Here is a 27711-nt window from a genome sequence, read left to right as displayed (position 1 = left end):
GATTATTCCGCATAAGAGACCAGGAGGAGGGGAAGATGATGTTTGACGCCCTTGTACGCCTCAATTAATTGATTCTGCATCTCGTATGAATTAAAATATATTAATAATCTTCGGTCACACTAGCCAGATAGCCATTCATCTGCTCCTCAGTGCAGGCGTTAGTACACTAGGACATAAGAGCACAGCTTGTGGGGAACAGCTTATCTTGCATTTCCCAGTCGACCCACTGGCGGCGATAACAGTCCAACCGCAGCGAGAGAAGTGCCGGTCAGCAGGATGCCCCTTGCGGGGGTTGTCTATCACAGCTTATCGCGTGCGGAGAAGCATCGGAGCAGCTGTTAGCATATATGTCCAGATTATATCCCGTCTCTGGTACTTTGACACATTCGCCTCTTTATTTCTCATCGTAGAGTTCAGTCAAATACACCTAAACGGTATGGCAGAAGGCCGTCGGTCTGCCCGCGCGTAAGTTATCCCCACAATCCACACGAATCTGGTTGTTCCAGATAATCAGCTCACTAATAGCACTGCAGATGCGACGAATGTCGTCGCTTGAAGGAGAAATGTGAAGGAGGAATCCCCTGTAGACGATGCGCTCATTTTCGACGTCCCTGTGAATCGAAAGCCCTCGCGTCGCGCGCCCGAGATTTTCGCGTTTACGTTCCCAGGCGAGTTCATCTGCAATTTGGGTATAACGGCACGCTAATTATCCACCGCAGAACACGGCCAGCCAAGGCGGAGGTACAGGAGTTGCTGGACCGATGCAGATACATGGAACAGATCTTGAAGCACACAATCGAGGGCATCGAGCTCGACACCAAGAGCCTTGCTCGTCTGGCCAACTCATTCACCACCGGCAGAGGTTCAGATAATACAGAGGTCACTAGTCCGACTGGACTCGCTCTGGAGGAAGAGGAGTGTACTATCGACCCGGTTGGTGACACCACTACACGTGCGTCTTGCTCTGGCCGTAACCGGCTTGGATAATAGCTAAGACATCATAGACTTCTCTGGGGAATTCTCCTACTGGAACTTTTCCATGCGCATCAAGGAGCGCATCCAAAGTCACATGCGGACCAAGAGCCCCGACCGTATTTCAGGATACTGGCGGGCCCAACACCTCAAGACCAACGAACACTTATCAGCAGCGCTGGCATGCTTCCCCCCTCGTCCGATAACGGGCTTCCTTGTCAAGATCTTTCTCAAATATGCCGCCACACATTGGTTTCTGGTAGAAAAAGACTGGCTGTTGGACCGCGTCCACCGACTATACACCGACCCTGCCAGTCTTGGAGATACAGCTGCCGCTGTCTCCAGCATTCTGCTCTCTGTGCTCGCGATTGGAACTCAATATGCCCATTTGGAGTCCCCTAGCGACCGAGATCCCAAAAATCAGACGTCCACCTTCTCAGAAGAAGACGTCGGGGTGCGATTCTACGAACAGTCCATCAGACTACTGCCGGAAATAATCGAGCTGTCCTGTTTGGAGAGCGTACAAGCATGTCTACTACTCGGATTCTATGCTCTTCCAGTGGATGCCTCTGGGCTTGGTTACATTTACGTGAATCTGGCGGTGCGTCTAGCTATGCAAAACGGCATGCATCGGAAATGCCGCCGGGATGCGTTCAGCCCGGTGATGATGGAGACGCGGAAGCGGGTCTGGTGGACCGCTTATTCCTTGGAGAGGTCTGTGATGTCCACTATTTCTGTCAAACTTGGCTAATATATGGTAGATTAATCTCGATCTTCCACGGACGCCCCTTGTCTGTGCATCGTGGGGATGTGGATGCAGACCTTCCCCAGGCTCGGGCAGACATCGGCCAGACACAGTCCTCCTGGAGCCCGCAATGTGCAGTCATCTCAATTCAGATACTAGACTGGCTGGAGGAATTTCTCCATGACATGTGCGACACCGAACCACCTGTGTGATAGTTCTCTTACTGATCAGTGTACAGATCGCGTCTGAGACACGCCCAACCAGCAGGACTACCAGTCGTCATAGGCCAGTTAATAGCCCGCAAAGAGTCCTGGAATCGCTGGTGGGCAGGCATCTCTGACACGCTCGTCAACCCAGTCCAGGTGGGACAGCAACCGAATCGCGCCGTCATGCACCTGCGTTTGGAATCATGTCTCCTGCGCATGTTCATCGGTCGCCCATTCCTTCTCCGCAAGGAGTCCCCTACTCATCATAATGCAAGTCCCCAAGAGTCGTCCGAGGAATCGTACTTCCAGCCTTCCGACCGCGACAGTCTCATCGGCGATTGCATCCAAGCCTCTCAGGAGGCATTGGAGATCTGTCGCCAGCTGCGCGATCACGGACCGGGACTGGCACGAGCGTCCTACCTGGAGTACAGCGCATGTAGGGCTGCTCTACTGGTACTTATCGCATTCTCCGTGCAGAATCTGTCAGACGCCTTGCGTCAGCCCATGCGGGAGGGACTCGCGTTGCTCCGGGAGATGTCCGCAGCGGGCGATTCTGCACGATCAGAAGTATCCTTACTTGAAGCGTTGGAAAGGTCGCTGGCGCGTCTGCACACAGTAGTCCAGCGACCGGAGCCCGCTTCGGAATCTACAGGCCTGGTGTCCGACTACGAGGCCTTCCGCAACTGGGGAACGACGTTCAAGAAACCTGCATCCGAAGCGGCCCCACCGCACCCTGACACAGTCGAGCCGTGGACGGTTCCGCTGGACGGAATGGAGCAGCTACCCCCGTTCGATCCAACCCTGGATTTCTCCATCTTCGGCGGTGCCAATCTATCGCCCTCCGCAACCTGGCCCACCCGCACAGAGACCCAAGTGCTAGAAGAGTTCCTGGCCGTGTCGACTTTAGATCCGATCTGGACGCATGTTGATCTTCCATAGCCTACCCTACACTACTCTCCACTACGATAATCATGTAACATACTCTTTCCATACCATCAATTCATTATTTCGAAGCAGCAATAATCTTCTCCGCCATCTCAGGCAACGACTCCGACACCACATCCAACGGCGCATCAAACACATTGAAAGCCCCCTCCTTCTCATAAACCGTACAATAAGCACCGCGGAACCCGACCTTCGTAGCAGCAGTGACATCCCACAAATGCGCCGCGGCAAACCACTTCTCCCCACCCTCATCACTACCCAACCTCTCCCACGCGGGCCGATACGCCGCCAACGCCGGCTTCGCCACGCCCGCCGTATCGCAGGTCAGGAAATTCTCCAAGGGCATGTCCACGCCCGCCCGCTCAAAGTATCCGCGCACCCGCTGCGTATCGCCCGTCGTCAAACACCAGACGGTGAACCCGGCCTCGCGGAGCTTGGCGAAGCATTCGCGTGCGCCGGGACGGAGCTCCAGGGCGGCGTAGCCGGCTACGCAGGCGTCGCGTTGTTCGGGGGTGGCGAAGCTGTGGGGGTCGGAGATGCCGATCATGGCGAGGGTTTGGTAGAAGAGTTCGGTGATGACGATTTTGTAGGGCTTGTAGCTTTCAGAAGTGGAAAGGAAGGTGAACTGGAGCTCGGCGTAGGTCATCCATGTGAAACCCAGGGTTTGGGCGGTGATGTGGTGGGCTTGGAGTTGGGGGCCGAGCGTGCGCTCGATGGTGGCGTAGAAGGCATCGAAGGACACGCAGGTGCCGACGACGTCGAAGACGACGTGGTTGGGCATGTTGTTTGTGTTGTGTGAGATGGAGTGGTGATTGAGTGAGGAGGGAGAGAGGGATGGAGGGAGGGTTTGTGTGGTATTGCGGTTATTGAGGGGTAGACGCGTTATCGCGGGGAACTGCGTGGCATCAAATAGTACTTCCTAGTCGTGATGTGGTGGGTGCCCGCCGATACCGGGCGAGGGGCAGCAACTTCGCCCATTTCAGTAGGCCGGGCCGGTCGCATTTGCAGATACTGCTGGCGTGCACTAGACGGGGACTAGAGTAGGTCTAAGAGCAGGTTAATTCAGGGGAAAATGGCGATATGTGACCAGGAGCTGATACTTGATAGCGTGTTGATAAGGTGCATTGATAGCCGGCGTAGTTATCGCGCTGACACCACATTTTGATAACCGGCTTGAATTGAGAATACATCGAACTAACTGTTGTATGTCGGAACTACTTTTGATTGCTTAGTTTAGGCTGACTAGTATACAATGGGACTTTAACATGTAGTATGATGCTCAATGGCTGTTTGCTAGAACGCATTGTGGGATCCAGTACCTTGTGTACTTGACGGAAGTCTCCTAGCAGTGAAAATATATATGATGAACATAGGCAAGAATACTGAATGACTGCAGGATAATCCACAATGCTATTGAAGATTATAGAAACACCTATATATACATTAATCCCACAAAATATTCAAACGCCGTAACCCCCGTTTCGGCTTTGGCTCCGGCTCCGGGTTCTCTCGGTAATGCTCGATGAATGGCCGCACAGGCACATCCTCCAGCGGAATGATCTTCGACTTCATCCACCACTTGTACCCAAAATACAGCACAAAAATAATGGGGACATTCAAGTATGACGAGATGAAAGTCTCGGTATCCCATTCACCGTGAATGAAAGTCTCGTACCCGCCCGTCAGAAACAGCAGGCAAAACAGCACCAGCGTGATCCATGTACTCCATGGCTGGAAGGGCGCCGCCCACGGCAATTCCTTGTGACGATCGATCCCTTGCTTCTTGCATGCGTAGTAGAATCGGAGGTACACGATACAAATGATGCCCCAGTTTACCAGTGTGGCGATGGACACAATGTCTTGTAGCCAAGTGAAAACCGTGCTGGCCGAGCTGGACAACGTCATATATCCCAGCGCCATGAATACTCCCAATAGTGTCACCGCAACATACGGAATGCCGAACCGGTTCATGCGCATGAAGAACTTCGGTGCATGACCCTCTGCTGCCATGGCGTAGATCACACGCGATCCTCCCAGCATGTTCGAGTTTCCAGATGACCAAGCCGATGTCAGCACCACCGCGTTGATTATCGAAGGCACCACTTTTATGCCCGCATTGCGCGCCGCAATGACAAAGGGGGATTCCGAGGCCGTGCCTGAGGAGCCGAGTAGGTTGGGGTCGTCGGAGGGAACCACCAGCCCGATCATGAAGATGGTCAACACGTAGAAGAGTATGATTCGGACGAAGATGCGACGAGCGGCCATGGGGATGGATCGACGTGGGTTTCGTGTTTCGGATGCTGCAACTGTGATGTTTTCGATGCCGGAATAGGAGTAGAGCGCACTGTTCAGGGCCGTCCAGAACCCGAGGAAACGTCCCAAGGAGCCGCCGATGCCCAGGTATTGCACGAACGGACCCGGATCGCGCCAGTAGCGGAAGCCAATACTGACATGGTTCGGACCACCACCACACGTAATGACGAGCGCCATGATATTGATGCCAATTACAAGCATAATCTTGAGAATGGAGAAGCCGAATTCAAGCTCACCATACACACGCACAAACACCAGGGCCGTGATCAACATCAACAGCCCGAAAACAGTGATCCAAATGGCATTGTTGATGGTCGTCCAGAATTCAATCACCACGGCGGCGGCGACAATTTCCGACGGAATCGAAACGAGGTAGGAATATATTTGATTCCATCCGTTGGCGAAGGCTAGGGCGGGGTCGACGAAGATCTCTGCGTAGCGAATCACGCCGCCGGCCAACGGCACCAAGGCACCCATCTCTCCCACCGCAAACACCACACTGGACACTAACAGCCCCATGATGCTATATGCCAGGAACCCTCCCAACGGTCCTGCATGAGCAATGGCGCGACCTGAACTCAGAAAGAGCCCTGTGCCAATTGTCCCCGCCAGGGCGATCATTTGAATATGCCGTTGGTGCAGGCCCTGCTGAAAGACCTGGGCCTCGTCGAGGTGGCCGGATATGGCCTCAAGGTCCCCATTCTCTTCATCGGTCTGGTAGGGGGTCTTTTTCTCTGAACTGAAGGAACCGTCCATGATGCGGCCGGGATGTCTATGGAATAACTACCCTGGGCCAGAATTGTGAATGCGATCTGGGTATTGGCATTGGGCGACCTTGTATATTTCTGATGCCCAACTCCCCGCATTGCAAATCGCCATCATCTCGTTGGTCCATCGCAGGGATGATCCATCGTGAAGCTATGCTCCTCACCGTGTCGCTGTCCCTCCAGTGCATTCCTCCCTACCGGCCCCAACTGCCCAGAGGGGACAGTCCCGGCGCGACCGATAAGATTAGCGCTAGGCCGCGATAGGAAAGTCCGGTCCGGTGTGGAATCAAGGTACGATGCGATAGCATCAGATAAGACTCCCTTATCGTCCGCCCAGAAATTACGGTCGCGTTCCAGTTTTTCATTTCTTAACCGCTTCTCACATCGTTTTTGTGACTGTGCACACCTTCATCATGGCTACAGCTGGCTGTTTCCCCGTTTCTAACCCTGGCGAATGTTTCTGGCAAAATGAGCCGCATCAATTGCATGATCACCGCTCAACTGAGCAGCTCCCCGATCACGCGGACATCGTGATCATCGGCGCCGGCTACGCCGGAGCTAGCACTGCATACCATCTGCTGCGTGACCACGGCGAGAAGGTCAAGTCCATTACTATCTTAGAGGCCCGGGGAGCGTGCTCCGGGGCGACGGGTCGCAATGGCGGACATCTCCGTCCGGACTTCTACGGCCACATTCCAACATACGTCGACCGCGCAGGTGTTCGCGCTGGCGCAGAAATTGCCGAGTTCGAGATTGCCAACCTGCATGCCTTGAAGAAGGTCGTTGAGGATGAGAAAATTGACTGCGACTTTACGCTTGCGCGATCTATCGATGTCTGGTGCAACGAGGAGGCGGCGCAAAAGGCAAAGGGCACATATGAGCTCATGAAGTCATTGGATCTCGAGTATATGAATGATGTGGTGTTTTACACTGGAAAGAACGTGGAGGGAGTGAGTACCAATCACAACCTCAGGATGAAGTAGTACATGCTGACCAAACAGATCTGTGGTGTCAAAGGTGCTAAAGCCTGCGCCTCCTTCACGGCGGGCACCATGTGGCCGTACAAATTCATCCTACACATTCTCCAATCCGTCCTCGCTACGGGAAAGGTCAATCTGCAAACATTTACCCCTGCTACATCGATAACCCCCAGCCCGGAGGGCGGCTATACCATTGAAACGTCCCGCGGAAAGATGCACGCAGGAACGGTTGTGCACGCCAGTAATGCTTACGTGGCCGGTCTGCTTCCCGAGTACGAGAAGAATATTGTACCCTGCAAGGGTATCTGTTGTCGCATTACTGTGCCAGAGGGGATAACCGCACCACTCTTGAACAACTCCTACATCAACCGCACCGAAGATAACACCCTTTCCTACTTGATCCCTCGTCCCGATGGCAGCATCGTTGTCGGTGGAGCAGCCGCCAAGTTCCGCTCATACAAGGAGCAATGGTACAACAACGTCGATGATACCGTTCTCATTGACTCGGCCAAAGACTACTACAACGATTACATGCAACGGACGTACCGTGGATGGGAGGATAGCGGAGCGAAGGTCGATCAAATCTGGACGGGTGTCATGGGATACTCGTATGACTCGAACCCGCACATTGGAGCTGTGCCCGGCAAGGACGATCAGTTCATCCTGGCGGGACTGAATGGTCACGGCATGCCGGTGATTTGGCGATCGGCACAGGAGCTTGCGCGCATGGTAGTGGAGAAGATCCCCTTCGAAGAGACGGCTATGCCTCGACTGTTCAAGACGACGCAGTTCCGGATCGACCGCGCCCTCAACGGACAGGAGAGCGATGGAGATATTCTGGGCACCGGCAACTTTCCTTCCACAAAGCCATGAGCAATTATCTTAGTTTTCTTGACTGTATATATTCGCGTACATAGACTATCCACCCAACCTTGTATCACGTTTAATGAGTTTATAATTTTCTCTGTAAGACGAACGTGAGAAGCTAGATCACACCCAGACGGATAGTTATCTTCTCTTAGTTAACCTGACACACGCGCTTCTGACCGAGCCCGAATCCAGTGTCTCCCCACACCAGTTCCACTTCGGGTATTTGCTCACCCAAGGACGCAGGACTGCGATCATACTTTCGCCCCTCGCGAATCCTGATCCACTTGGTCATGGGCGTGGAATCATAAGCAATCTCATAAGTTGTCTGGGCATCATCCGCGTCGTGTCTTGCCGTAATGAGCATCCGCAGCATCTGTCCAAGCAGCTCAACGTCTACTACATCAGTGCTTGGGTCGGATGGAAGCGTGGGTGACATCGGTACTGTACCAGAAGCGAGAGCCTTATCCCGCTTATTGACAAGGTTGATGCTAGCCTCGAGCATGGCCAGATCTGGCCACCACATGTCAACTTCGTACATCTCTCTGAGACTATCGATGACCCTTTCTCGCCAGCCTACCGAGGGTAGACGTGATAGCTGATAAAAGCCCTCCCAGCGTTCTCTATTTGGCTGTGTTCCCGTGGTAAACCCGAGCCAGTACATCTGAGTGATATCCCAAACATCAGGATGATCCGAACTCACTTCGAAATGAGAGGATGGCATTAGCTCACAAGCTCGCTTTGCACCACGGGCGCGCAAAAGCCGCAGAACTTCTGGTAGTCCGGTGTAAGCCTCGGCAGCGCGCGTCGGTGGTCCTTGACGCGGATCGTACACCGTCTGGGCTGCGAGGGCACGGGCTCGTGGGGCCCCTGGACTGTACGCCGCCAGAAGATCGAGATGCATGTGTCGGCTCCGCGCTGCTGATGATATGGCGCTGTCCAGGACGGTAGTAGGGTCTCTCGGCTTAATCGAATTGTTGATGGCCTCGTCGAGACCGACATCTAGTAGGAGGGAGGTGGTTTTCGCTCTTCCCGCCATTGCAGCCGTGCTGAGGGTGAGGATCGCACCACGGTGCGGAAGGTAGTGCTTTTTGTACTCCTGTGCGATGCTACACCCTTTAAGAGTAGCCAGATGCGACAACAAGCGATGAATAATATCGTGACTCTGCTGGTCACTCAACGTCTTGTTGTTGGCCAAAAGGCAAAAGACATCCTTATCCTCGCTGGTACGGGCTCGGAGATCAGCTCCATGGGCGATTAGATAAAACAAACGTTGTTCAGGATCCTGCGTGACTTGGTTCGTATCCGCGGCTATCAGCAGAGGAGTAAGGCCTTGTCGATCGCCCAAATTGACATCGGGTTGGGGATCGTGAGCAAAGAGAATATCACAGGCGGGCCGGAACTCTTCCTCGGAGTGGTAGATTGTCACCAATAGGTGAAGAGGAGTCTCTTCGACGAAATCATTGCGAATGTCTAAAGACGCCATCCCTGATACTATCTTCTGCAGGATATAGAGGTATGAGTCTGTGTAGGCAAGTCGTGGGCCTGTGATTCTGGCCCACTGATGGAGTACTTGAGCGAGACAGATATTAGTTCATGTATGGTGCTGTATATTCACCAGAAAACTACTCACCAGTATCCTTTGATGATCCTCGGGGGCGTTCAACATCCGCACCGGCATTGATCAAAGCGCACAATGCACCTCCGTTCCAGACTCCATCTTCTGCCGCTCTCACGACAGCCGTAGTTCGAGGATATACCTCGTCCCGGTCTTCGAGACTAGCGCCCGCCAGAGTAAGTGCGGCAACCATATCTGTCATCTGTTGAAGATGACTATCCCAACTTCCGTGTCGTATCCAGTAATGCCATGCCTGCCGTAGAGGACCATGATACTCTGGTTGATGGAAGGTCATCAGGTGAAGCATGTTTCTTCCCCGTGCATCCTTTGCTCCGCCGTTCGCTCCTTTAGATAGAAGGAATCGTACTACTTCGAGGTCTCCGTACCAGCTGGCAAGGCCTAGGGCAGTTGTCGCATTGTCGGAGTTATTATACGTGGCATTGACATCCGCACCAAGATCCAACAGGACCTCCATTGCTGGGATGTTACGAGCAAATGCTGCCCAATGGAACGGTGTCCCCATGGGTAGTTCGAATGGGCTTGTATGCCTTGGTCAGAATCGAGTGGCAGGAACAATCACACAGTAACCAATGAGGACTTACTAATGAATCATGAAGTTCCTTCGTGCCGCGTATGCACCCTCCTCAGTTCTCTCTGGAACCATCAAAGCATTTACGTCGGAGCCTCCCTCCTGGACAAAGCGTGTCGCAATGGCATTTGTAGAGCCCTCGGGAAACATGAACAGCCAGTGCAAGGGGGTTAGCTTGTCTCTCCGGGTCGCGATGGAGGAAGCTGCACCGTTATCTAAAAGATAGTGGACCATGTTCGTCTGTCCAGCTTGACAGGCCTTGTAGAGCGGTGTTTCACCATTGTCGTTCAGCACGTCAACTGGAGTCTTGGCATTTCCAACTAGCCATTGAACAACATCGATGGATCCCAGTGCTGCTGCGACGTGCAATAGCGTATTGCCATTGATATCAACGACCCTCTTGTTCGTTGTAAGCCACTCTTCTGCTCGTTTCCTATCTTGGGCAACAGCTAAGATGACTGGCTTTCGGCTGAAGGAATCTGTGCAAAAGCCACCTGCATCTCGAAACGTTTGCCTTGCGGTCTGCAGCTGCGCTTTTGTGACCCTCGAAGAGGGTAACGCAAAGAGGTATCCCTCAGACACGGCTTGAAGCAACCACTTATCTAGTGTCTGTTGATTGAAAGCCGGCGTCTGGCCATGAGCATGCATGACCTGCGCGTATACTGCTCGAGCCGGCAAATAGCCACTTCTGGCAGCCTCGGTGATGTAGGTGAGCAGGCGATCAAGATACAATGGCTTGGCTCCCGTGATGCACTGGGCCATACCCAGCAGAACGTCACCGGCATGTCGCAAAGATTGGTCGCTGTGCGACTCGGCAAATTGCTGCTCAAGGTCTGCAAGAAGGGAGGGGTCCAATCGATACCAAAATCTAGGGCCCTGGTTGTGTGCCGGATCGATGATTCCAACATTACCAGTGACCTTGCGAGTATCCTGCGCCACAGCAAGCCTTGCGGCGCATCAAGTCAGCGGCTTCTGATATGTAGCAGATAGTGAAGGGTACAAAGTTACCATGATGAAAATGCAGGTATATCCAGCTTCAGCAGTTCAGGACTTGCCAAACTGCGTTTCCAAGGATCCGTTGCCAGCAGCTGCCGGAGAGCTTTGCCTATTTGCATCCGGAGTGGACCAGTGATGGTTGCATCTTCTCTCAGCATGAAAAGCGCAACCTCGACTGGATCTTCTCCAGGCGTCTTCAATTTGACTGGCTCACCACGATTGATAAAGCTGGATAGGATGAGTAATCCCAAGCTATAGGAATCGAAGCGGAACATAACTTCCGGGTCGAAAGCATCGCCCTGCCACCTGGAGTAATCGCTAGCTTCAGGAGCCCGCCAGTCCTCGGTTCCATAATAACTTTCGATAGTAAGCTTATCTTCCGGGGACTCTAGATCGACGCAGACCCCAAAGTCGCTGATCTTGGCGCATAGCGGGACTTTCTCATTCCCTGCAGCATCTTTGTAGATTAAGATGTTGTCTGGTTTGACGTCTCCATGGACGATATGCAGCCGGTGCAGCGCCTCGAGTCCTGACACTGCATCTAGCAAGAGCTGATACTTAACATCCTGAGGCTGCGACCCAAGTAACCTCTCGTTATCAATTTTGAGAAGGTCGGTAAGCGTCATCAGCGCCTCCTCCACGAACAATACTGGCACTGGAGTATCGGGATAAGGGTAATCGTATCCCCAGGCGACGAGTTTGGCAATATTGCGGTGGTTTCGGAGGTAGGGGTTGGATAAAGCGAGCACTTCCAGCTCCAAGGACCGTAGTCGTTGACGATAGTCCGAGCCGGAGGCAAAGCTGGAGTTTCCTTCACGGGACAGGAACACTTTGACACGTTTGATCACCAAGCCTTCGTTGCCAAAGAACCGGCCGGGGATCTCCTTGTATACTGTAAACTGTCCGCCACTGCCAATCTTGACTGCGCGGCGCTTGAGATTGTAGGTTTGCAGATGACGGGGTCCATGGATACCGGTTCGCGACAGGATGCTGGTAAAGTCGGACACCGAGGTCATCAGAGCATTCTCCCCATTCCGCACTGCCGTGACTCTTTCCTCTAGGAGATCGGTGGATGATAAACTGTTTCCATCATGGGATTCTTCGTCGTCAACCAAGCTGAGCGGGTCGAGATCTGGGGGCTCGGATGTGTTGTCGAGGAGGTCGTCGGGAGAAATACTGGCTCCGCTATCATCGAGATCCAGATCGAACGGATCCATTTCATCAATGCCATCTTCGTCGAGGGTATCGAGAGCCTCCTGCAGTAGTGCAGCGCCATCATCGTCGAGTAAATCCATGGCATGAATGAAAAGATGGTTGACTCAAAAAGACGAGTCCTCTTCCGTTTCCAGGATGAACTGTTGACAAGAGCGGGATGAACTTCCCTTCCTTGCCGTGTGCATCACACTCGTCACTCGCACTACCGCTAGCGCTGACGCTATCCCCACTCATACGAGGCAGTGGCTGCGGTAATGTGAAGTTATTCGCCGCGGGGTCACAAGCTATAGTCTAGATATTTTTATTTATTTCATTTTTATTGCTGGATCGGGTTCAACTTGTTTGATTTACTGCTTTGCGGTACTGTTGATCCGACTTGTATCGTAATGTTTTTCTTTTCTTTTGTTACCCAATTACTTTGCCTTTCCTTTCGCTAAGATTTGAGCATGTAGCGGATGTGTATAGATACCTGGCGTAAATTCTCCCGCTAACCATCGGAATCATTCTTCATGGGCACCCCACTCTCCCTAGAACCCGCAAAGGGACAACATCAGCTGGTCTGATCCATCCTCCCCAATCACATCTCCATAGTAGTAGAGATGCCCCTGTCCGAGCCTGGCCCCTACCACAGCAGCTTGACTCTAATCCACATAAGTTGGAGCCCAAACCAGACTTTGCCTTACCGCACCCTCAACCGAAATATAGAGCTTGTCCTCGGATCGAGCGTACTTGACATGAAGCACCTTTATGCTATACGGCTTAGGCAATGAAGATGGCTCAACGTTGTCAGGCAATAGATCGAAAGGAATGAGTTGGAATGTTGTACGATGATAATCGCCATAACTCCAGGGAAGGCCAACACCCCGAAGAATTCCCTGAATTTACCTTTGTGCGCCTGACGGTGGCTACTTACAGGAGCCTGCACAAGAGGCCGGAATAGGTGCCATCGAGGAAGTCTTGATATGCGAGAGAGAGAAGAAGGATTTTGGGTTTTTCGATTCAGGCCATAGTGGTGATATTGGCGATTGAAAGAGATGTGGGGAATTGATCTCGGTGATTGACTTGTTGTGCGCACTTAAAATCAACACAAATAAAGGACAGCCGCCGGGAAAGCGGAGAGTGACGGCAAAAGAGAGAGAAGGAACAACAAGGTAATCGGCTGTCAATAGTTACACCTATTCAAACCATATCACAGAAGAAGCCCAAAAAGCCCAAGGAACACGCTGCTCGCTTATTACTCGGGCCGCACTTTCCTATCTTGAGGCCAATAAAGCAACCCAATGTGGGGGGAAAACAGTATGTCACGATTTATGACATTCAGCAGCTCCAACGAACCCTAGTAGTATATTTATCGGTCGGGTAATGAATGGCAAGGAAATGGAAACTCAGGCACTAATACCATCGCCTGGAAATTATGCAGCTGTCAAAAATGATCAATAAACTTACTCAATATCACGATTTTGTTTAACCGGGATAACGGTTCTACTCACTGACAATTTGAATCTACGGTCGAAAAAGCAGAATCGTCACCGAAATGAGATATATTTGGTTGGCGGGAGCAGCGGCACCCGATAGGGTAAAGAAGCTCACGATGATAGAAGGGTTAATGGTGGTTGTATCAGTTTTTTCCACGTCTCCATCAGAATACGATGATAATACCTCATGATCCTCCTAACATTTTCCTTTCCAAGCTAGGATAAACCTGTTTCCAGTATTGCTGGGACGCAGGGGTTTCTCACGTCAGCGCTAGGCCACCTGTCAGACCCGCCGACATGACTCGTCTCGGGCCCCTGCGTGGTGGCTCTGGCGGCAGCCCGCATATTAATACTTGCCAGTTGCCTTGCTGATCTGCTATTTCTTTAGGTAAACGCTAACATATCATACGAGGCTGGCCAAAATGGATGTCTATGGTACCGCAGTCACTGCAGTCCAGCAAGTCATCCAAGTGACCATCTTCATAAAGGGCGTCATTTCAGACGTCAAAGCCTATGACGATGATCGGGCCGCCATTCAGCTTCGATTGGACCTGCAGTTGACATCGTTGGAGTTCTTCCAGCGTCGGTTCTTGGATAAAAAGCGCGGTCTTCTGCTCCCAGGACAGCTTCCCGACTGGGTCGGAGAGACAATATGTAACCTCTTGCTGAAGATGGGTCGCGTGTTGGTTGAATATCGCGCTCTGGTGAAAGAGTATGAGATCTTGGATGCCTCGACTGCAGCACTAGTCCACGGCGACGATGCCCTGCCGAAGGGAGGAAAATGGAAACAGTCGTTCCTCGATCGGACTAAGGCCAAAGCCAAGGAAATCAAGCTGAAAGGATACGACTGGGCACTCTTTGATAAGAAGAAACTCTTGGGTGTCTTGGCCGAATACAAAGAATGGACAGACAGTCTGCGAGACCTGATGCAGCACTTCTCCCAGGAGGCCTTGTACACCCTGACCGATGGCTCCGCAGCGAACTCGCCGCCAGCCGCGACCGAAGTGCAGGGAACGGGACTAGAAGAGGTGGTCAAACGACAGCAACTAGCATTTCTTCATGCGCCAACTGATTTTCAAGAACTCGCGGGTACCATTACTGAGTCTGACAGCGCATCGGATGGATTCCACTTGGGTTCGTGGACTCACCAAGATCAATCAACTCCCGTAGTCCTGGAATTTCGCCCCTATGATCGTCGTCTGCGATATGATGACCTTGATGAAGAAGAGATCGCAGAACTAAAAGCACCACTGCGGGACCTGGCTTGGCTCCTCCAGAATGCCACGTTTTCTGAGGGAAAGGACACTGCTGAGGTATCACAACCAACGATTTACTCCCTCCAGTGCCTGGGATATAAGGATGATGCAGAGAAGGAGCGCACAGTCTTTGCGTACCGACTACCACTTCCTGATACTGACGACAAGTCGATCGCAGTGCAGAACAGCCTGACGACCTTGCACAGCTTGATTAACCAAGTAGATCCCCAGACCAAGCGGCCCACAAAGCCATCGCTTGAGGATCGCTTCGCCATCGCGCACTGCCTCGCACTAACCACTCTCAACGTCCACGGTTCGCTCTGGTTGCACAAGAACATTTGGAGTCGAGGTATTCTTTTATTTGAGCAGACCCAGGACAATAGCGTTGAGCTCTTGTCCAAACTGTCCTTCACCTCAACCGCGACGTCCAACAAAGGCGGATTACGAAAACCGCACCTCCTCGCATTTCTCAGTGACTGGGGTTATGCCCGCCCAGTCGAAGGAGCGACTGATATGCGTAGTGATTTCGAAATTGAACCCAACCTTTACCGCCACCCCGACCGTCAGGGAGTTCCCACACAACAATTTTCCCGGCTCCATGATATATACGCGTTAGGGGTGGTTCTGTTAGAGATTGGGTTGTGGAAGACAGTGTCTCGCCTATTTGAAACACGCATCAAAGAGGGCCAGCGTACTCGCAAACTACCCAAGGCTCGCGATGTCCGTGCTGCGTTAATATCGCTGGCTCAACGTGACCTACCCAAGGAGATGGGCAGCGCCTATGCCTCTGCAGTTGTGGCCTGTCTTAGTGGTGACTTTCGCAAGGGAAGTGATCCGGAACTTTCTCTGGACTTTCGCGCGAAGGTGCTGGACTGCGTAGCCGAGGGATTGCGGCTCTGACCTCAAGCCCACATTTGTCTTTTGATTAGCATCCGATAGCGCAATGAAAGATCATATGATGTCAAAACAAAATAGACCAAAAACGATATACCGTTGACTACAAAGCAACTGGGATGACTTATGTCTCAACATATGATTATCCTATTCGAGTATACCTCATCCGGTGGACTAGTTACCAAGCGAGGTCCATATTCAACCAGTGTTTGCACTTACCACCTACGCTGGTTGTTCAAAAATAATATAGTTGATCCTAGCTGCCGACTGCCTTCCGAACAAATCAAACAATCCCAGACATGGTCCCTCCCGATAAGGCAAGATGTATTCAGAGAACCTTCCCGCAAGTGTTTGAGGATGTGCTCATAATAGGGGTTACATTGGATGCTACCGTAGCTAGGGAATCATCTTCATAGTAAGTGATCCAGTCTGGTCCTCTACCTCAAACTTGTCCACATCCCCTCCCAGGACGTAGTTCCCTTCCCCGATCTCCTCCTCACTCGGTCGCTCATCAAACGAGCACAGATAATTCCCTCCCTGCGACCATGTGTGTAGGTTCTTCCCTTTGAGGTCGCCTTCTACATCACCCCAGCACCACCACAAGACCTCACATCGATTATTGTTGACTTTGATCTCGAACTCCTCTCCGGGTATAATATCTTCCGGACGAAGTGTAGAGTGTTTGAACAGCCGATCAAACGATATTCCATAAGGGACTACGATGCCCGTACCATCAGCTGGAATGGTAAGGAAGCGGTACCCTCTTTCAGACAAGCTTGGCCCCTCAAAGTCGTCACGATAGCGGGGTCTAATAATTCCAAAATTGATAACACGCGATGGATCCTGCCTAGAGACGGCACCAGGCCCAAAAACGCCGATTTTTAAACCCTCGCCTGCAAACACCGACCGGTCGGCGGCGATGGTGACTGATCGGCGCGGGCACGTGGACTGGATGATGCGGGCGCAGACAAACAGCTCAAGAGAGTGGGAAGAGGAAAGCGACAGAGTCGACGAAGTCGTTGTTAGGGTGAGAGCAATAGTCACTCCATCATCTGCAGAAGGCGAGTTCATTAAGGGATTGACGCAGATAGTGAAGTTAGCTGAAGTGGCAAGCAAGGAAGTACAAGCGGGATGGTTGGAAGAGTGAATTGTTAACCAGCAGGTTGGATAGTTCGGAAGGGAGAGGCCTGCTCTCTCCTTGTCAGCACCGTCAGCAGCAATGTAGAAAAATCTAAGCCTACGAAGTCACCGGTATTCAGCCTTGTGCACTTACGTTCGGCATGCCATCTTCGTTCCTACATTGGTGGATATGGCCCCCAGCCCTGCGAATTACCCGCGCTCTAGTCCCACAATGCGCGGGCGGTTTGCAAGGCTACAGCTGCAGGTAGGATGGGCGCGTAAAAGATCCCGCTTACTGCCAGGATTGTAATTGAACCTCCAGGTAATCCAATATCATCTGAGGGAATGTCTAGGATTATAAGGAAAGGAAAAAAAAAAATAGATAAAAAGCTTGAGATTGTTACTGCTATAGTAGAACATTGCAATCCCTTTCAATTGTCAGTATCATTGAATATATAATGTGTAATGGGACGGCTAACTGCTAGCGCCGCTCCCTTAGAACGCGGAAACTAATGTCTGTGAATTGTAAGGACCCGAAGAAGAATGGAACCTTCCATTCCTGCCTTGGCTTGGTCATAGTCTGTAGTTACTGCTGATAATCACTGGCATACTCCTATTCTAACGGTGTGTCCTCACGTGAAATAGATCAGCAATTAATCTCACATGTCCACTTCTCATTTGAGATTGTGGAGGTTAATATGGAGTAACGAGCTGTGATATGGAGGCCCAGGTTGCAAGGGATGTGCCAATTAGGAAAGGATTGTCAATTTCGTTCGTATCAAACCTAACAGAGAATACTCAATGACATAGGCCATGCAATAGAGGAAAATAAAGCCAATAGTTCAGCATATCGCGAGCTTCTCCAGCCGTGAGATGCTTGATGCGTCAACATGATTTAGTTGTACTCCGTACCCAGACTATCGCTTCAATATGAGATCATCAACCCCTTTGCCATGTCAAAATCATGGGAGCGGATAACTCGGGCCTCTCAGAAGCCTCAGAATCGCAAGTAACATGGCAACACGACCAGGCTGATGGCTGCATTAGCTGTGTTTGTTGTTAATGATGGCCTCTTGGTCTTCCGTGTCCGCACGGGGCCATGAGGTGGAACCTTCAGAACACGTCGTTCCTCACAGCAAGGAAAAAAACTTTAAATTGAATTAGAAAGCATCACTCAGACGCGAAGCGTTTCTGCAAGTGGACGGTTCTCCGCCACGCGAATGACAGGGATCCAACCCAGCGCGCAGGATCTAGGCGTCTCTCGCACGGATTCTGGATCAGACCGCCATACCGAAAGAGGCTTCTAGGCAATTTTTTTGCCTGCAATCGGCGTATCACAATACAAACGAGGGGTCAAAATGCGCGGTCAATGACACTCATCAGAACTTGCGGATATAGAGAATCCAGATCACACACGAGGATTGACGTTTCATAGAATGTCAAAGGATGATTGTTTTGGGATACGGCCGAGACAGGAGGGAGTTTGGCGACTCCCCTGCCGCAGCTATTCATAGTTTCTGCAATAACTCGAACAATTTCCTAGTCGATTGGATCTGTCACCCACGCGATATGACAGTATTATGGGTGGCAAAGTTTCAGTAGAAGCCACATAGCGGGGATACCTGTTCCCACTCACCTGGTGATTCGCTTGTCATTGCTGGACCCGACCGCGGACAAGGCAGCTCGGAACCCTAAATGCGCATGGACGGCAACCTCGGTGGATGCATCACTTTCCATCAACAGAATGATTGAATGACGCCCTTGCATGGGTTTTTCAACGCAGGCTATAAGTAAGGCCCGGATGGAGTGCCATGTGGCAATAAGTTAGGTTGTCACTTTAGATGTACCACAACCAGTCCACTGCTTTAGTATACAACATGGCAGACTACAACGGCTTAGGCGCTCTGCCGCGTCATGTCGATCGGAAAGCCCTCTATACAGATCTTGAAGCTCGCGTCCGCTATCTGCAACAGTTTATTGGCTTCACTGCCGGTCAGTCGTCCCGTATTTCGTGTCTAGATGTCTTCACGACATAGGCAGTTCGGACTATGTCACTGACACAATGGTCCAGATGATGTTATTGCACTAAATAAAGGATCCAAATACATCAAAGCACTAGCACCCATCCTTGTCGATCGCGTATACTCCAAGCTCCTGGAGACAGATATAACAGCCCGTGTATTCAAGACCCGCAGCACAACAGTGGAGGAGGACCTTGACGAGTATCCCGAGTTCAAAAGCCCCTATATACAATGTCGCCGAATGTTTCTCCGCTGGTATATCACTCGAATATGTTCTGATCCGACTAAGATTGAATTCTGGGCGTACCTTGATAAAGTCGGGTAGGTCGGACTGGGCCGGATAATCTGGAATTTGACAACTGACAACTCCACCAGGCGGATGCATACGGGGAAAGACCGCATGATCTCCTTTGATGTGGAATACATACACATTGGCGCGTGTCTGGGGTACATTCAAGATGTACTCATCGAAGGAGTGATGGGGTGCGAGAAGATGTCCTTGCCCTTCCGGGTTGCGCTGATTCGTGCACTGGGGAAAGTGATCTGGATACAAAATGATCTCTTTGCTCGATGGCGATGTAGGGATGGCGCCGAGTTTGAGACGGAAATAGAGGCAGTCCACCAAGATCAGAAGCCAGGAACAAAGGCGACCAATGTCACTACGAAGACACGCGATCAGCGGGATGAGGAGACAAGCAGCGTAAGGAGTACCTCATCTTTCCAGGCAGAATCAGCCAGCATCTTCTCCGACCGTCAGTCGACTGCACGCACATCAATCAGCATTAACACACAGCAAGCGGCCACGGACTACCCTGCTTGCCCGTTTTCACCCGACTATGCTCCATCGTACGAAACAAAGGTTTGGTCTGATACCGAGTCTGGTCGCTGCTCTCGGTGACGTGAGGATCACGATGCAGGGTAAAAAAAAGGGGGGGCTGTTGATATCGACATACATAGTAGAGAGCCAAATTTCAAGAGAATAGAAATGCACTATGTAACTATTCTCTACATGATGGATGTGAGGTATGTACAGCCGGGTATTCACGGGTATTTTCTCCACGGTCGGGTTGTGCCATGTTTGACAGGAAGACCCCAAACACGGACAACGATTGAAGTAGATCTTCGTATATATTTTCAAAATTTACGACTTCTATAGATGAAAAAAATAAGGCGTGCACTCTAGAGCCACAATGTAGTTGCAATGGCACAATCACGGTTTGACAAAGGTCAAAAAGTCGAGGCTCAGGTCAGTGAAGAAGCTGGCGCCCGCGACCGGGTTAGGGGCATCTGCCACCGTCACGTTGCAATATTCGTCGAAGCTCCCCGCAACCTTGGTCTTCTCCCCGAGAAGAGCTATATAATCAGACAACAAGCAACTACGGCCTGGTCCATCTTGGCAGTGGGAGATGGGGTAGACCGCGTCGTTGAACAGTACGCGGATATAGGTTTTGTCGTTTATCCAGCGTCGAGACTCGACTTCACAACTCAAAACTTCAAAGGCAACAGTGCCCCGCATAGTGATCCAATTGGCAACATTATACAGATGGTGGGCGGGGAGCTTGTCGATGGGTAGGAAGGGCTCGTCATCGAAGATGCCCATGGCAGCGGTCATTTCCGCGATCTGATTGTCATTCAAGAAGGCCATGATCAGGTTGGGAACCGTGAAGTTACCACCATCCGCATCGGTTCCAACCTGACCCGGACCCTTGCCTAAGAGGTCCATCAGGCTGTTTAGGAAAGGTAAGAATAGCACCTTGGCCGGACCGACGGAACCAGGGCCGACTTTGTAGTAGTAGCTCAAATCCTGAGAATACGCGTAGTTGCGTAGCTCGTCCTCGGTGAACACTCCGCACCAGGGGCTTAGACGTCCGGTTATCTGACTCTCATAGCCGCACATATAGGGGAAGAAGAGTATATCGCTCTCGTCAAAGGTGAGATTACCACTGACGAGGGAGTTGATGCGTTCGAGCGCCTTGGGAGTCCAGGTAGCGTCGACTGTCGCGGAGTTAGCCCGGTCGCACGAATGGACTTCCTCTGAGACATACAATCCGTAACATTATTTCCCCCGCTGGAGATTGAGGAAAATGCAGGACACATATCGGAGGGTCCTAAAGAGTTGCCGATAGCGCTGATGGAGCCGGTCGAGTTCACGCTGACCACGGTGCCGTAGGTGTCGGCATACTCGTAGAGGTACCCATTGACAAAGGCACGGGCGGTCTGAACGACTCTCGACTCGTTCAGCGGATACTGGTAAGCATTTGCCCATGCAAAGAATGGGGTTCCATCTTCGTAGAAGTGGGGATCTGTCATGTCATTAGTCACGAACGAAAATGAGCATGGGGATGCAGTCTTACACCGGGCCCGTAGCTGGTAGCCCAAATCGGTCGCCTACACACAATTAGTGTTCATACCATGTTGATGTTCGTGAAGAGACAGGCACCTCCTTCCATCCTGTCATTGACTCTTGAGACATTTGCAGGCTGGGATTGGTCAAAACTGGAGTCCATTCTGGGATGAAGGCCAGTGATCCGCGGGCCTCAAAGCCGGTGCTATTGACGGCAGCTTGGATCTAGTATCGGAGGTTAGTATGAATGGCGGCGCCTTGACACATTACTGTGACGGAAGTAACAGACCTTCTCCTTAATACCAACCCATGATTCATAGGAGCCAGAATCTGGGAAGCTGCAGTCCAAGCTTAACGCTCAAACACCTGGGCGCAGTACGTCGTGGAGCACTTACCGGCTGCCGTGCCTCACCACATAAGCCGCTTGCTGGACCGAGCACTTATCTGGAACGCTACTGTCGATACCGAAGACATTGGGGCCTAGAAATTCAAATAAGGATCACTATCGCCACAGCATGGAAGGAAAAGGTTTCGTACCAGCGAAGTAAGGGCTATTCCCGCCGGCATATTGTAGGGGGTTTTGGTTTGTCGGGGTCGACGGGAATAAGATGTCATTAGTGGGAGCCAGGACCTGGGCACTGCTCCCGCTAACCACTATCAACAGCCATGAAGAAATGACCGACGGCCTGAACGAGTTCACCATGTTGATTTGATAAAGCGAAGACTGGAAGAACAGTGGAACGAGCAGCGTGCCATCCAACGGTTCAGGGGCAAGGAAGACTGTTTGGTGATGTATAGATCGCTTTATATGATCTTCATACCCTGAAAGCAGCTGCTGCTAGGAAGTAGCGTCGCATGTCGTAGGACAAATACAGTTGGCGGTCGCGTCCGCCGGTAAGACTAAGTATTCCTAGTAGTAGCGCTAGTGATGGAAGGCGTCTTGCCGTCCTATAGTCCGTCCACGTGCCAATTAGTATATTAAGTTGAAATCAAACGAGGCGAAGCGGCCTTTTCAGAGTAATTTGAGGTTGCCGAGCGGGGCGGCCAATCGCATAAGATAGAGCACAACGTGAACACTTACTCCCAGGTTCACAACTGCGATGATCTTTTGTTCCACAACAAAGCCCTTATTGGTAGTAGTACTATGGTACGGCAACCTCCACGAATACTTGATAAAATGTATGTTAGACTATAGCGACAATAGATATACTATATACAGATCAGCGATGTGAGCAGGATGTGACATAGAGCGCTGTGTTAATCCAGTCCATCAATCAGTCGTTGCGAACGGCTGCATCTTATTACCACTACTGCTGAGTTGATGCGTATTAGTACCCGGCCCACGTGTCCCGGGCATATCAATTTCAAATGAAGCCGGTCAATGTGGCGCCTCGAATTAATTCGGAGCCAGCGAGCAGGTAGGCCAATTGTATATGTTAAAGCAGACAACATGGTTGAAGTACTTTCAAGTAGCTGACCAGGGGTGGATTGCTTCCAGGATCGATCGTGAAACCGGCTACTGACAGCTGTAAAATGCCACATTTGCCTTTATTACTCTTCTTACTGTATGTCTCCTGATGTGATGGGAGGGCGTCCCGAATGTGCGACCGGATGATTTGACATATTTGCGCTGAACAGTCCTCCGTGTTTGGCGGCTGAGACACCCGTGCTATCTTTTGATCGTGTCATCTGTATAGGCTGGTTGGTGCTCGGAAGTAGCGGATTATATAGTAGCGTCTAATACGTTGACACAAACGAGTGCTGTCCACTCCAATAGTCTCAAGCATAGCATTGCATGTCTTACTCACACGGTCAACCTAGTAATGCGACTTGCTATTCTCCACACACCTCTTTTCCTCATCAAAGTCTCCGGTACACATTCCTTCGAGACCAAATCCTGAGTAATACTCGTTTTGTTGTTTACCTCTATTACTAGCCCTCGACAGAGCATTGGAATTCAGTACCACCACCTCTCTGTCTTCAAGGCGTTGAAAACATGTTACAATGGTAATTTGCTCTCTAAGAAGCCCCATCTCTGACAAACCGTGTTTACGCAGCGCGTAAATGAAATGGCCGATATACTGGAACTGATGCATTATCGTACGTGCTAAAGCTCAATAGCGGGCTTCCAGGCTGAATACAGTGCCTGATCCGATGTGCGTTGATAAAGAACCAGTGACAGTGATTGAACTCCAGGAGGGGAGATATCTCCGCGATACCTTGTGCACTGGCCAGTGTAGCACACATTCGCCTTATGTGGGACCTAGGAATTCAGGGTCGGACATAGTAGACATTTATCTCGTCAATGGCAAAGATAGTCCCAATCTTCATGGCGATCAACCAGCAACTTGCGTGTGTACGCTTTCCCTTCATTATAGGACATGTCATTATTTTCGCCCGCTCCATAACTCGTGATTTAAATTACGAAATGGTTATTTGGGTATAGCATTAGAAGTGTTGACCGTAGGCGGCCCCAGTAGAAGGCGAGATGGGCTGTGGTTATCTCAAGTACTCTCATTACAACGCTGTCACAGGTGACAGATGGATGGAGGCGGGGGATCCATAACAGCAACACGACCCTCATGACCGGCTACAACGTTAGAGCGGCTACCGACGAGAGATGAATCCGCCGGGGATCAGAGGGAGTAATAGTCTGTAGTTTTTTGTAAATATATAGTAGCAAGCGAGTTTGTCAGGAATGGACGAGCACATTATGACGAGTGTTCCAACTCTACGTTACGCAAAAGTGACCAGATCACTGTGGTTGGACACCCCAGCTACCGCGCTCATACATTTATATCCAACTTGCGTGGAAATATTCGGCCTGACACATCATGTTCCAAAAGAAAGTATACCTTCATTATCACTGCTCCTCGGAGGCTAATGTCACACGCTGATTTGATTGCCGAGTGCCTCCTTCCACCAATTGTCCCCATTCTCCCGATACCACTGGACCGTGTCGGCTAGTCCTTCCTTGAAGCAGACGCTTTGAGACCATCCGAGTTCCTTGAGCCTGTCACCCTTGACAACATAGTCATTGTCGTTGTATGGCCTATCTGGAATAGAAACAATGAATTTATCAAGTTCTCCCCTTTTGTCATGTCCAAATTCTCTCAAAACTCCAATCGCGACATCACGCACTGATACTTCGTCTGATGAGCTGACGTTATAAACACCCCCGGGAACGCCTTTATGAAGAACCATATCATATGCAGCAATTACATCAGCGACATGAACGAAATTCCTAGTACGGCTGCCGTTGCCTTGGATTGTCAACTTCTGGCCGTCCCTGGCAAGCACAGCAAATTTGGGGATGAGCTCTGTAAGAAAATGTCAGTATTAATGAAGGGGAATGGGGCAACTAGCCTTACTCTCGGGGTATTGACAGGGTCCATAAATGTTGTTACACCGTAGAATCATGCCGGGAATACCAAAGCTCTTTCGATAGGCCATGACGAACATTTCGGCTGCAGCTTTGCTAGCGGCATAAGGATTGGTAGGGTTCATACGCGTGTCTTCGTCCACACTGACCCCCCATGTTTCCCCATACACCTCATCAGTCGAGGCATGTACAAATCTATGAACCATCAGCTATAATTGAGAACGGCTGCTGAAGTAAATACCTTGTAATTTTTCCATGGGCGTTCATTGCTTCCAGTAACCGAAACGTCGCACACACATTCATGTCCACAAAAGCAGCAGGATCGCTAAATGACTTCTGAACACTGGACTCTGCTGCAAAGTGTATGACGCTATCGATGTTGTACTCGTCCATAATCTTGATCAGGCGTTCCTTGTCATGGAGATTGCCTTGGACAAAGTGAAAGTTGGGTCTGTCCAGAACCGACTTTAGATTGTTCAAGGTAGACACATTGCTCAGCTTATCAAGGCAGACAACGCTATACTGTTCTCCATATTGATGAACAAGGTGATGGCACATCCAAGATCCAATGAATCCTGCTCCTCCAGTAACCATGATATTCTTCACCTCACAACCTGGCCGGTCTGTGGGACCTTTGGTCATAGGAGTGATTGTAGTGATAGTCATGGTGAAATAAGGCTTTGGAGATGGGACGTTCTCTTCGATGCTTATGATATGACTAATTTCAGTGGGAGTACACTCACAGATTAGGGGGATCAGGGTAGGTATATATGCTAGGACCGCGTTATTGCCACGGTGAGCCTCCTCAACTCGAAGAACCAGGCTTCCTGCAGCGGTATGACATTCACATACCCTGTAATAGCTCGTTACTTCAGGTTTCTTCAACTTAATCCATGCATCCGCCTTGTAAAGGACATCATCTGGTCTATTAACAAGGGGGAGGAGCTTTCCCAGACGTCATTTATCATCCCAATATGAGACTTTGACATCATTACTTCCCCTGTTGCCTTGAACAGTTGGATGGTGAACTTTACATTACTGGTTCTCAATGCCTTCAGGAATTGTTCTGTAGCGTGTGCCATATATCACGAGCCAATGTCTGTCTAAGACGGTGAAAATACACGACTTCTAGTGACGTATACTAATCCAGTTTCATCTGCAAGGACCTAGATTTGGTAAACTATATGACAATTCAGGATACGTACGTTGGAAGGATAATGTGGCGTGACGACACATGGAATTCCACACATGTGAACCTGGGCCATTTGAGATTGGATGGCGGACCTAAAGCAGGGCCTCATCTATATAAGCATCGTGCGTTACTCTCCATCCATGGGAAAGATACTTACATCATTGAGTAAGGAACACAACTTTCACCGCTGCTATAAGCTGAAAGATACTCTGTTTGATACTACGTCTACCGAAAGAGTTTACACTATGGGAGGTCAAGCACCCACTAGATTTCTTCTATTCGGTAAGTGTTCTTATCATTATTCCTGTCTACATCCCGTCTGACGTCTAAAGGCAACGGTTGGGTTTCCGGCCAAATTCAGGATGCCGTAAGAGGAGGGAGTGATGAGCTGGTTGTCTCCCAAGCACGAATAGAAAACCGAGAAGAGGTTCTAAGGTCTGCCCTTCTTACCCCTTACAAATCTTTCCTTCACTTTCTGATTTAGTGGCACTCAGTGAGCTTGCCAGAGTAAGACCGTCCCATGTCATCAATGCCGCAGGAAAACGCGGTGATCCCAACGTGGATTGGTGCGAATCACATAGAGAGGAAACAATTCGTTCCAACATACTCGGTGCAGTGAACCTGGCTGATTGCTGCTTCATCCATGACGTGCACCTCACCCATTTGGGGTCGGGATGCATCTACGATTACAATGAGGACCATGCATGGGACGGTCCTGGCTATACAGAGGAGGATGAGCCAAACTTTACGAAAAGCTTCTATTCCAACACGAAGGTTTTATCTGAAAAGGTATGCTTGCATCATCCTTCCATTTTGAGAAACCAATGCAGCTGATTACCCCTTGGTAGGTTTTGAGGAACTACTCCAATGTGTTGATCCTCCGTATCCGCAACCCTATTGGCGCAGACTTGCAACCTAAAAACATGATTACCAAACTTGCTTCGTACAAGAAGTTGATCAACGTCCCGAATGTAAGTCAGAGCCACCCTTACCTCAGTTAGTACTGACAATGATCTAGTCAGGGAGCATTTTGCCCAGCCTGATTCCTGCCATGATCTTGCTCGCTAGACATAAGGAAACAGGAATATACAACTTTGTAAGTCCTTTCGATGGATTTAAGTTTCATGTCTAACTTAATGTAATGGAATAGACCAATCCTGGGCCGTTCACCCACAATGAGGTCATGGATCTGCTTAAGAAGCATATATGGCCTGAGCTTCAATGGGAAAACTTCACCGAAGAAGAGCAGAGAAAGGTTCTTATGGCTCCACGGTGCAACACAACTCTTGATGTTGGCAAGCTTCAAAAGAAGCTGTCTGAATATGGATATACGCTTCCCACCGCACATGAAGCAATGGAGGATGCCTTCATCAAGATCAAAGAAAGCGGAAATTTGAATGTATAATACCGGGTCTACGGAAGGTTTTGTGCTTATAAGGACAGTGAGAGTGGACATTTGGTTCTGCGCATTCGTACCTGTGATCTTAGAGGTTTCTCTGGGAGTTGAAAATTGAGGGTGAATAGAGTCGTTTTCTCGTAAAGTCTAATAATTATGATAACTGGATTTCTGTGCTTGAGTCCAAAACTGTCAGAACGTAATAAAGACCGTATTCCCATGCCCATTTGAAACGACCTAATGGGCCGGCTGTGTACCGGACAATCTCTTCTAGCCTGCCGATAAGAAAGGGTCACTCGGGACGAAATGAGAAGGTGTCATTTGGCGTGAGACGTATTAAATGCGGGCGCAGCTGTATCCTGATTAGGACTGGGTGCCGCGCGATCAAGTTGCACAAGATAAACTTCTCATGTAGAGAG

At 50.5% G+C, this 27711-nt stretch overlaps 11 protein-coding genes across 11 annotated transcripts; 5 read left to right on the top strand and 6 right to left on the bottom strand.

Moving 5' to 3' along the window:
- Positions 1 to 436: 436 nt before the first annotated feature.
- Positions 437 to 2862, top strand: BO83DRAFT_448766 (Zn(II)2Cys6 transcription factor; the record flags this gene model as incomplete). Its single annotated transcript, XM_025536696.1, has 5 exons — positions 437 to 465; positions 534 to 952; positions 1005 to 1686; positions 1734 to 1904; positions 1956 to 2862. The coding sequence occupies 5 exons, from the start codon at positions 437 to 439 to the stop codon at positions 2860 to 2862; spliced, it is 2208 nt and encodes a 735-aa protein (XP_025386093.1).
- A 54-nt stretch (positions 2863 to 2916) lies between these two features.
- On the bottom strand, positions 2917 to 3720 carry BO83DRAFT_379964 (putative 2-haloalkanoic acid dehalogenase). The gene has a single exon (XM_025531631.1). It carries the CDS (start codon positions 3647 to 3649, stop codon positions 2927 to 2929), a length of 723 nt encoding a protein of 240 aa, XP_025386092.1. The 5' UTR covers positions 3650 to 3720; the 3' UTR covers positions 2917 to 2926.
- A 591-nt stretch (positions 3721 to 4311) lies between these two features.
- BO83DRAFT_438900 (aromatic amino acid and leucine permease) lies at positions 4312 to 6341 on the bottom strand (the record flags this gene model as incomplete). Its single annotated transcript, XM_025536137.1, has 1 exon — positions 4312 to 6341. The coding sequence occupies exon 1, from the start codon at positions 5935 to 5937 to the stop codon at positions 4312 to 4314; it is 1626 nt and encodes a 541-aa protein (XP_025386091.1). The 5' UTR covers positions 5938 to 6341.
- Positions 6331 to 7879, top strand: BO83DRAFT_364535 (NAD(P)/FAD-dependent oxidoreductase). Its single transcript, XM_025529627.1, has 2 exons — positions 6331 to 6898; positions 6950 to 7879. Exons 1-2 carry the CDS (start codon positions 6362 to 6364, stop codon positions 7799 to 7801), a joined length of 1389 nt encoding a protein of 462 aa, XP_025386090.1. The 5' UTR covers positions 6331 to 6361; the 3' UTR covers positions 7802 to 7879.
- On the bottom strand, positions 7875 to 9368 carry BO83DRAFT_73956 (uncharacterized protein). The gene has a single exon (XM_025537564.1). It carries the CDS (start codon positions 9279 to 9281, stop codon positions 7947 to 7949), a length of 1335 nt encoding a protein of 444 aa, XP_025386089.1. The 5' UTR covers positions 9282 to 9368; the 3' UTR covers positions 7875 to 7946.
- Positions 9369 to 14096: 4728 nt separating this feature from the next.
- Positions 14097 to 15875, top strand: BO83DRAFT_379962 (uncharacterized protein). The gene has a single exon (XM_025531630.1). It carries the CDS (start codon positions 14111 to 14113, stop codon positions 15842 to 15844), a length of 1734 nt encoding a protein of 577 aa, XP_025386088.1. The 5' UTR covers positions 14097 to 14110; the 3' UTR covers positions 15845 to 15875.
- Positions 15876 to 16234: 359 nt separating this feature from the next.
- BO83DRAFT_418642 (uncharacterized protein) lies at positions 16235 to 17125 on the bottom strand (the record flags this gene model as incomplete). The annotated part of the gene is made up of 2 exons (XM_025534828.1): positions 16235 to 17075; positions 17112 to 17125. 2 exons carry the CDS (start codon positions 17123 to 17125, stop codon positions 16235 to 16237), a joined length of 855 nt encoding a protein of 284 aa, XP_025386087.1.
- A 1692-nt stretch (positions 17126 to 18817) lies between these two features.
- BO83DRAFT_379961 (protoglobin family protein) lies at positions 18818 to 20049 on the top strand. Its single transcript, XM_025531629.1, has 3 exons — positions 18818 to 18949; positions 19029 to 19299; positions 19354 to 20049. The coding sequence occupies exons 1-3, from the start codon at positions 18835 to 18837 to the stop codon at positions 19874 to 19876; spliced, it is 909 nt and encodes a 302-aa protein (XP_025386086.1). The 5' UTR covers positions 18818 to 18834; the 3' UTR covers positions 19877 to 20049.
- Positions 20050 to 20188: 139 nt separating this feature from the next.
- BO83DRAFT_364520 (histidine acid phosphatase) lies at positions 20189 to 22083 on the bottom strand (the record flags this gene model as incomplete). The annotated part of the gene is made up of 7 exons (XM_025529626.1): positions 21860 to 22083; positions 21718 to 21802; positions 21612 to 21660; positions 21419 to 21547; positions 21333 to 21366; positions 21024 to 21281; positions 20189 to 20973 (listed from the first exon to the last, which is right to left on the bottom strand). The coding sequence occupies exons 1-7, from the start codon at positions 22023 to 22025 to the stop codon at positions 20189 to 20191; spliced, it is 1506 nt and encodes a 501-aa protein (XP_025386085.1). The 5' UTR covers positions 22026 to 22083.
- A 2125-nt stretch (positions 22084 to 24208) lies between these two features.
- Positions 24209 to 25401, bottom strand: BO83DRAFT_364519 (dTDP-D-glucose 4,6-dehydratase; the record flags this gene model as incomplete). Its single annotated transcript, XM_025529625.1, has 3 exons — positions 24946 to 25401; positions 24694 to 24899; positions 24209 to 24642 (listed from the first exon to the last, which is right to left on the bottom strand). The coding sequence occupies exons 1-3, from the start codon at positions 25368 to 25370 to the stop codon at positions 24209 to 24211; spliced, it is 1065 nt and encodes a 354-aa protein (XP_025386084.1). The 5' UTR covers positions 25371 to 25401.
- Positions 25402 to 26069: 668 nt separating this feature from the next.
- On the top strand, positions 26070 to 27380 carry BO83DRAFT_341574 (NRS/ER protein). The gene is made up of 6 exons (XM_025528627.1): positions 26070 to 26178; positions 26229 to 26331; positions 26391 to 26685; positions 26745 to 26867; positions 26915 to 26992; positions 27047 to 27380. Exons 1-6 carry the CDS (start codon positions 26142 to 26144, stop codon positions 27299 to 27301), a joined length of 891 nt encoding a protein of 296 aa, XP_025386083.1. The 5' UTR covers positions 26070 to 26141; the 3' UTR covers positions 27302 to 27380.
- The last annotated feature ends 331 nt before the right edge of the window (positions 27381 to 27711 follow it).

Source organism: Aspergillus eucalypticola, assembly GCF_003184535.1.
Source record: "Aspergillus eucalypticola CBS 122712 chromosome Unknown BO83scaffold_19, whole genome shotgun sequence".
Classification (NCBI taxonomy): domain Eukaryota; kingdom Fungi; phylum Ascomycota; class Eurotiomycetes; order Eurotiales; family Aspergillaceae; genus Aspergillus; species Aspergillus eucalypticola.
This window is presented reverse-complemented; position numbering and strand designations above follow the sequence as displayed.

Excerpts from the sequence above, each read along its gene's own strand:
- BO83DRAFT_379961 (XM_025531629.1), top strand. The coding sequence starts at position 18,835 with ATGGCAGACTACAACGGCTTAGGCGCTCTGCCGCGTCATGTCGATCGG. Across the intron at positions 18,950-19,028 it reads GTTTATTGGCTTCACTGCCG|ATGATGTTATTGCACTAAAT; the intron begins GTCAGTCGTCCC and ends ACAATGGTCCAG. Across the intron at positions 19,300-19,353 it reads GCGTACCTTGATAAAGTCGG|GCGGATGCATACGGGGAAAG; the intron begins GTAGGTCGGACT and ends CAACTCCACCAG.
- BO83DRAFT_379962 (XM_025531630.1), top strand. The coding sequence starts at position 14,111 with ATGGATGTCTATGGTACCGCAGTCACTGCAGTCCAGCAAGTCATCCAA.
- BO83DRAFT_379964 (XM_025531631.1), bottom strand. The coding sequence starts at position 3,649 with ATGCCCAACCACGTCGTCTTCGACGTCGTCGGCACCTGCGTGTCCTTC.
- BO83DRAFT_341574 (XM_025528627.1), top strand. The coding sequence starts at position 26,142 with ATGGGAGGTCAAGCACCCACTAGATTTCTTCTATTCG. Across the intron at positions 26,179-26,228 it reads CACTAGATTTCTTCTATTCG|GCAACGGTTGGGTTTCCGGC; the intron begins GTAAGTGTTCTT and ends TGACGTCTAAAG. Across the intron at positions 26,868-26,914 it reads AGTTGATCAACGTCCCGAAT|TCAGGGAGCATTTTGCCCAG; the intron begins GTAAGTCAGAGC and ends ACAATGATCTAG.
- BO83DRAFT_73956 (XM_025537564.1), bottom strand. The coding sequence starts at position 9,281 with ATGGCGTCTTTAGACATTCGCAATGATTTCGTCGAAGAGACTCCTCTT.
- BO83DRAFT_364535 (XM_025529627.1), top strand. The coding sequence starts at position 6,362 with ATGGCTACAGCTGGCTGTTTCCCCGTTTCTAACCCTGGCGAATGTTTC. Across the intron at positions 6,899-6,949 it reads CTGGAAAGAACGTGGAGGGA|ATCTGTGGTGTCAAAGGTGC; the intron begins GTGAGTACCAAT and ends CTGACCAAACAG.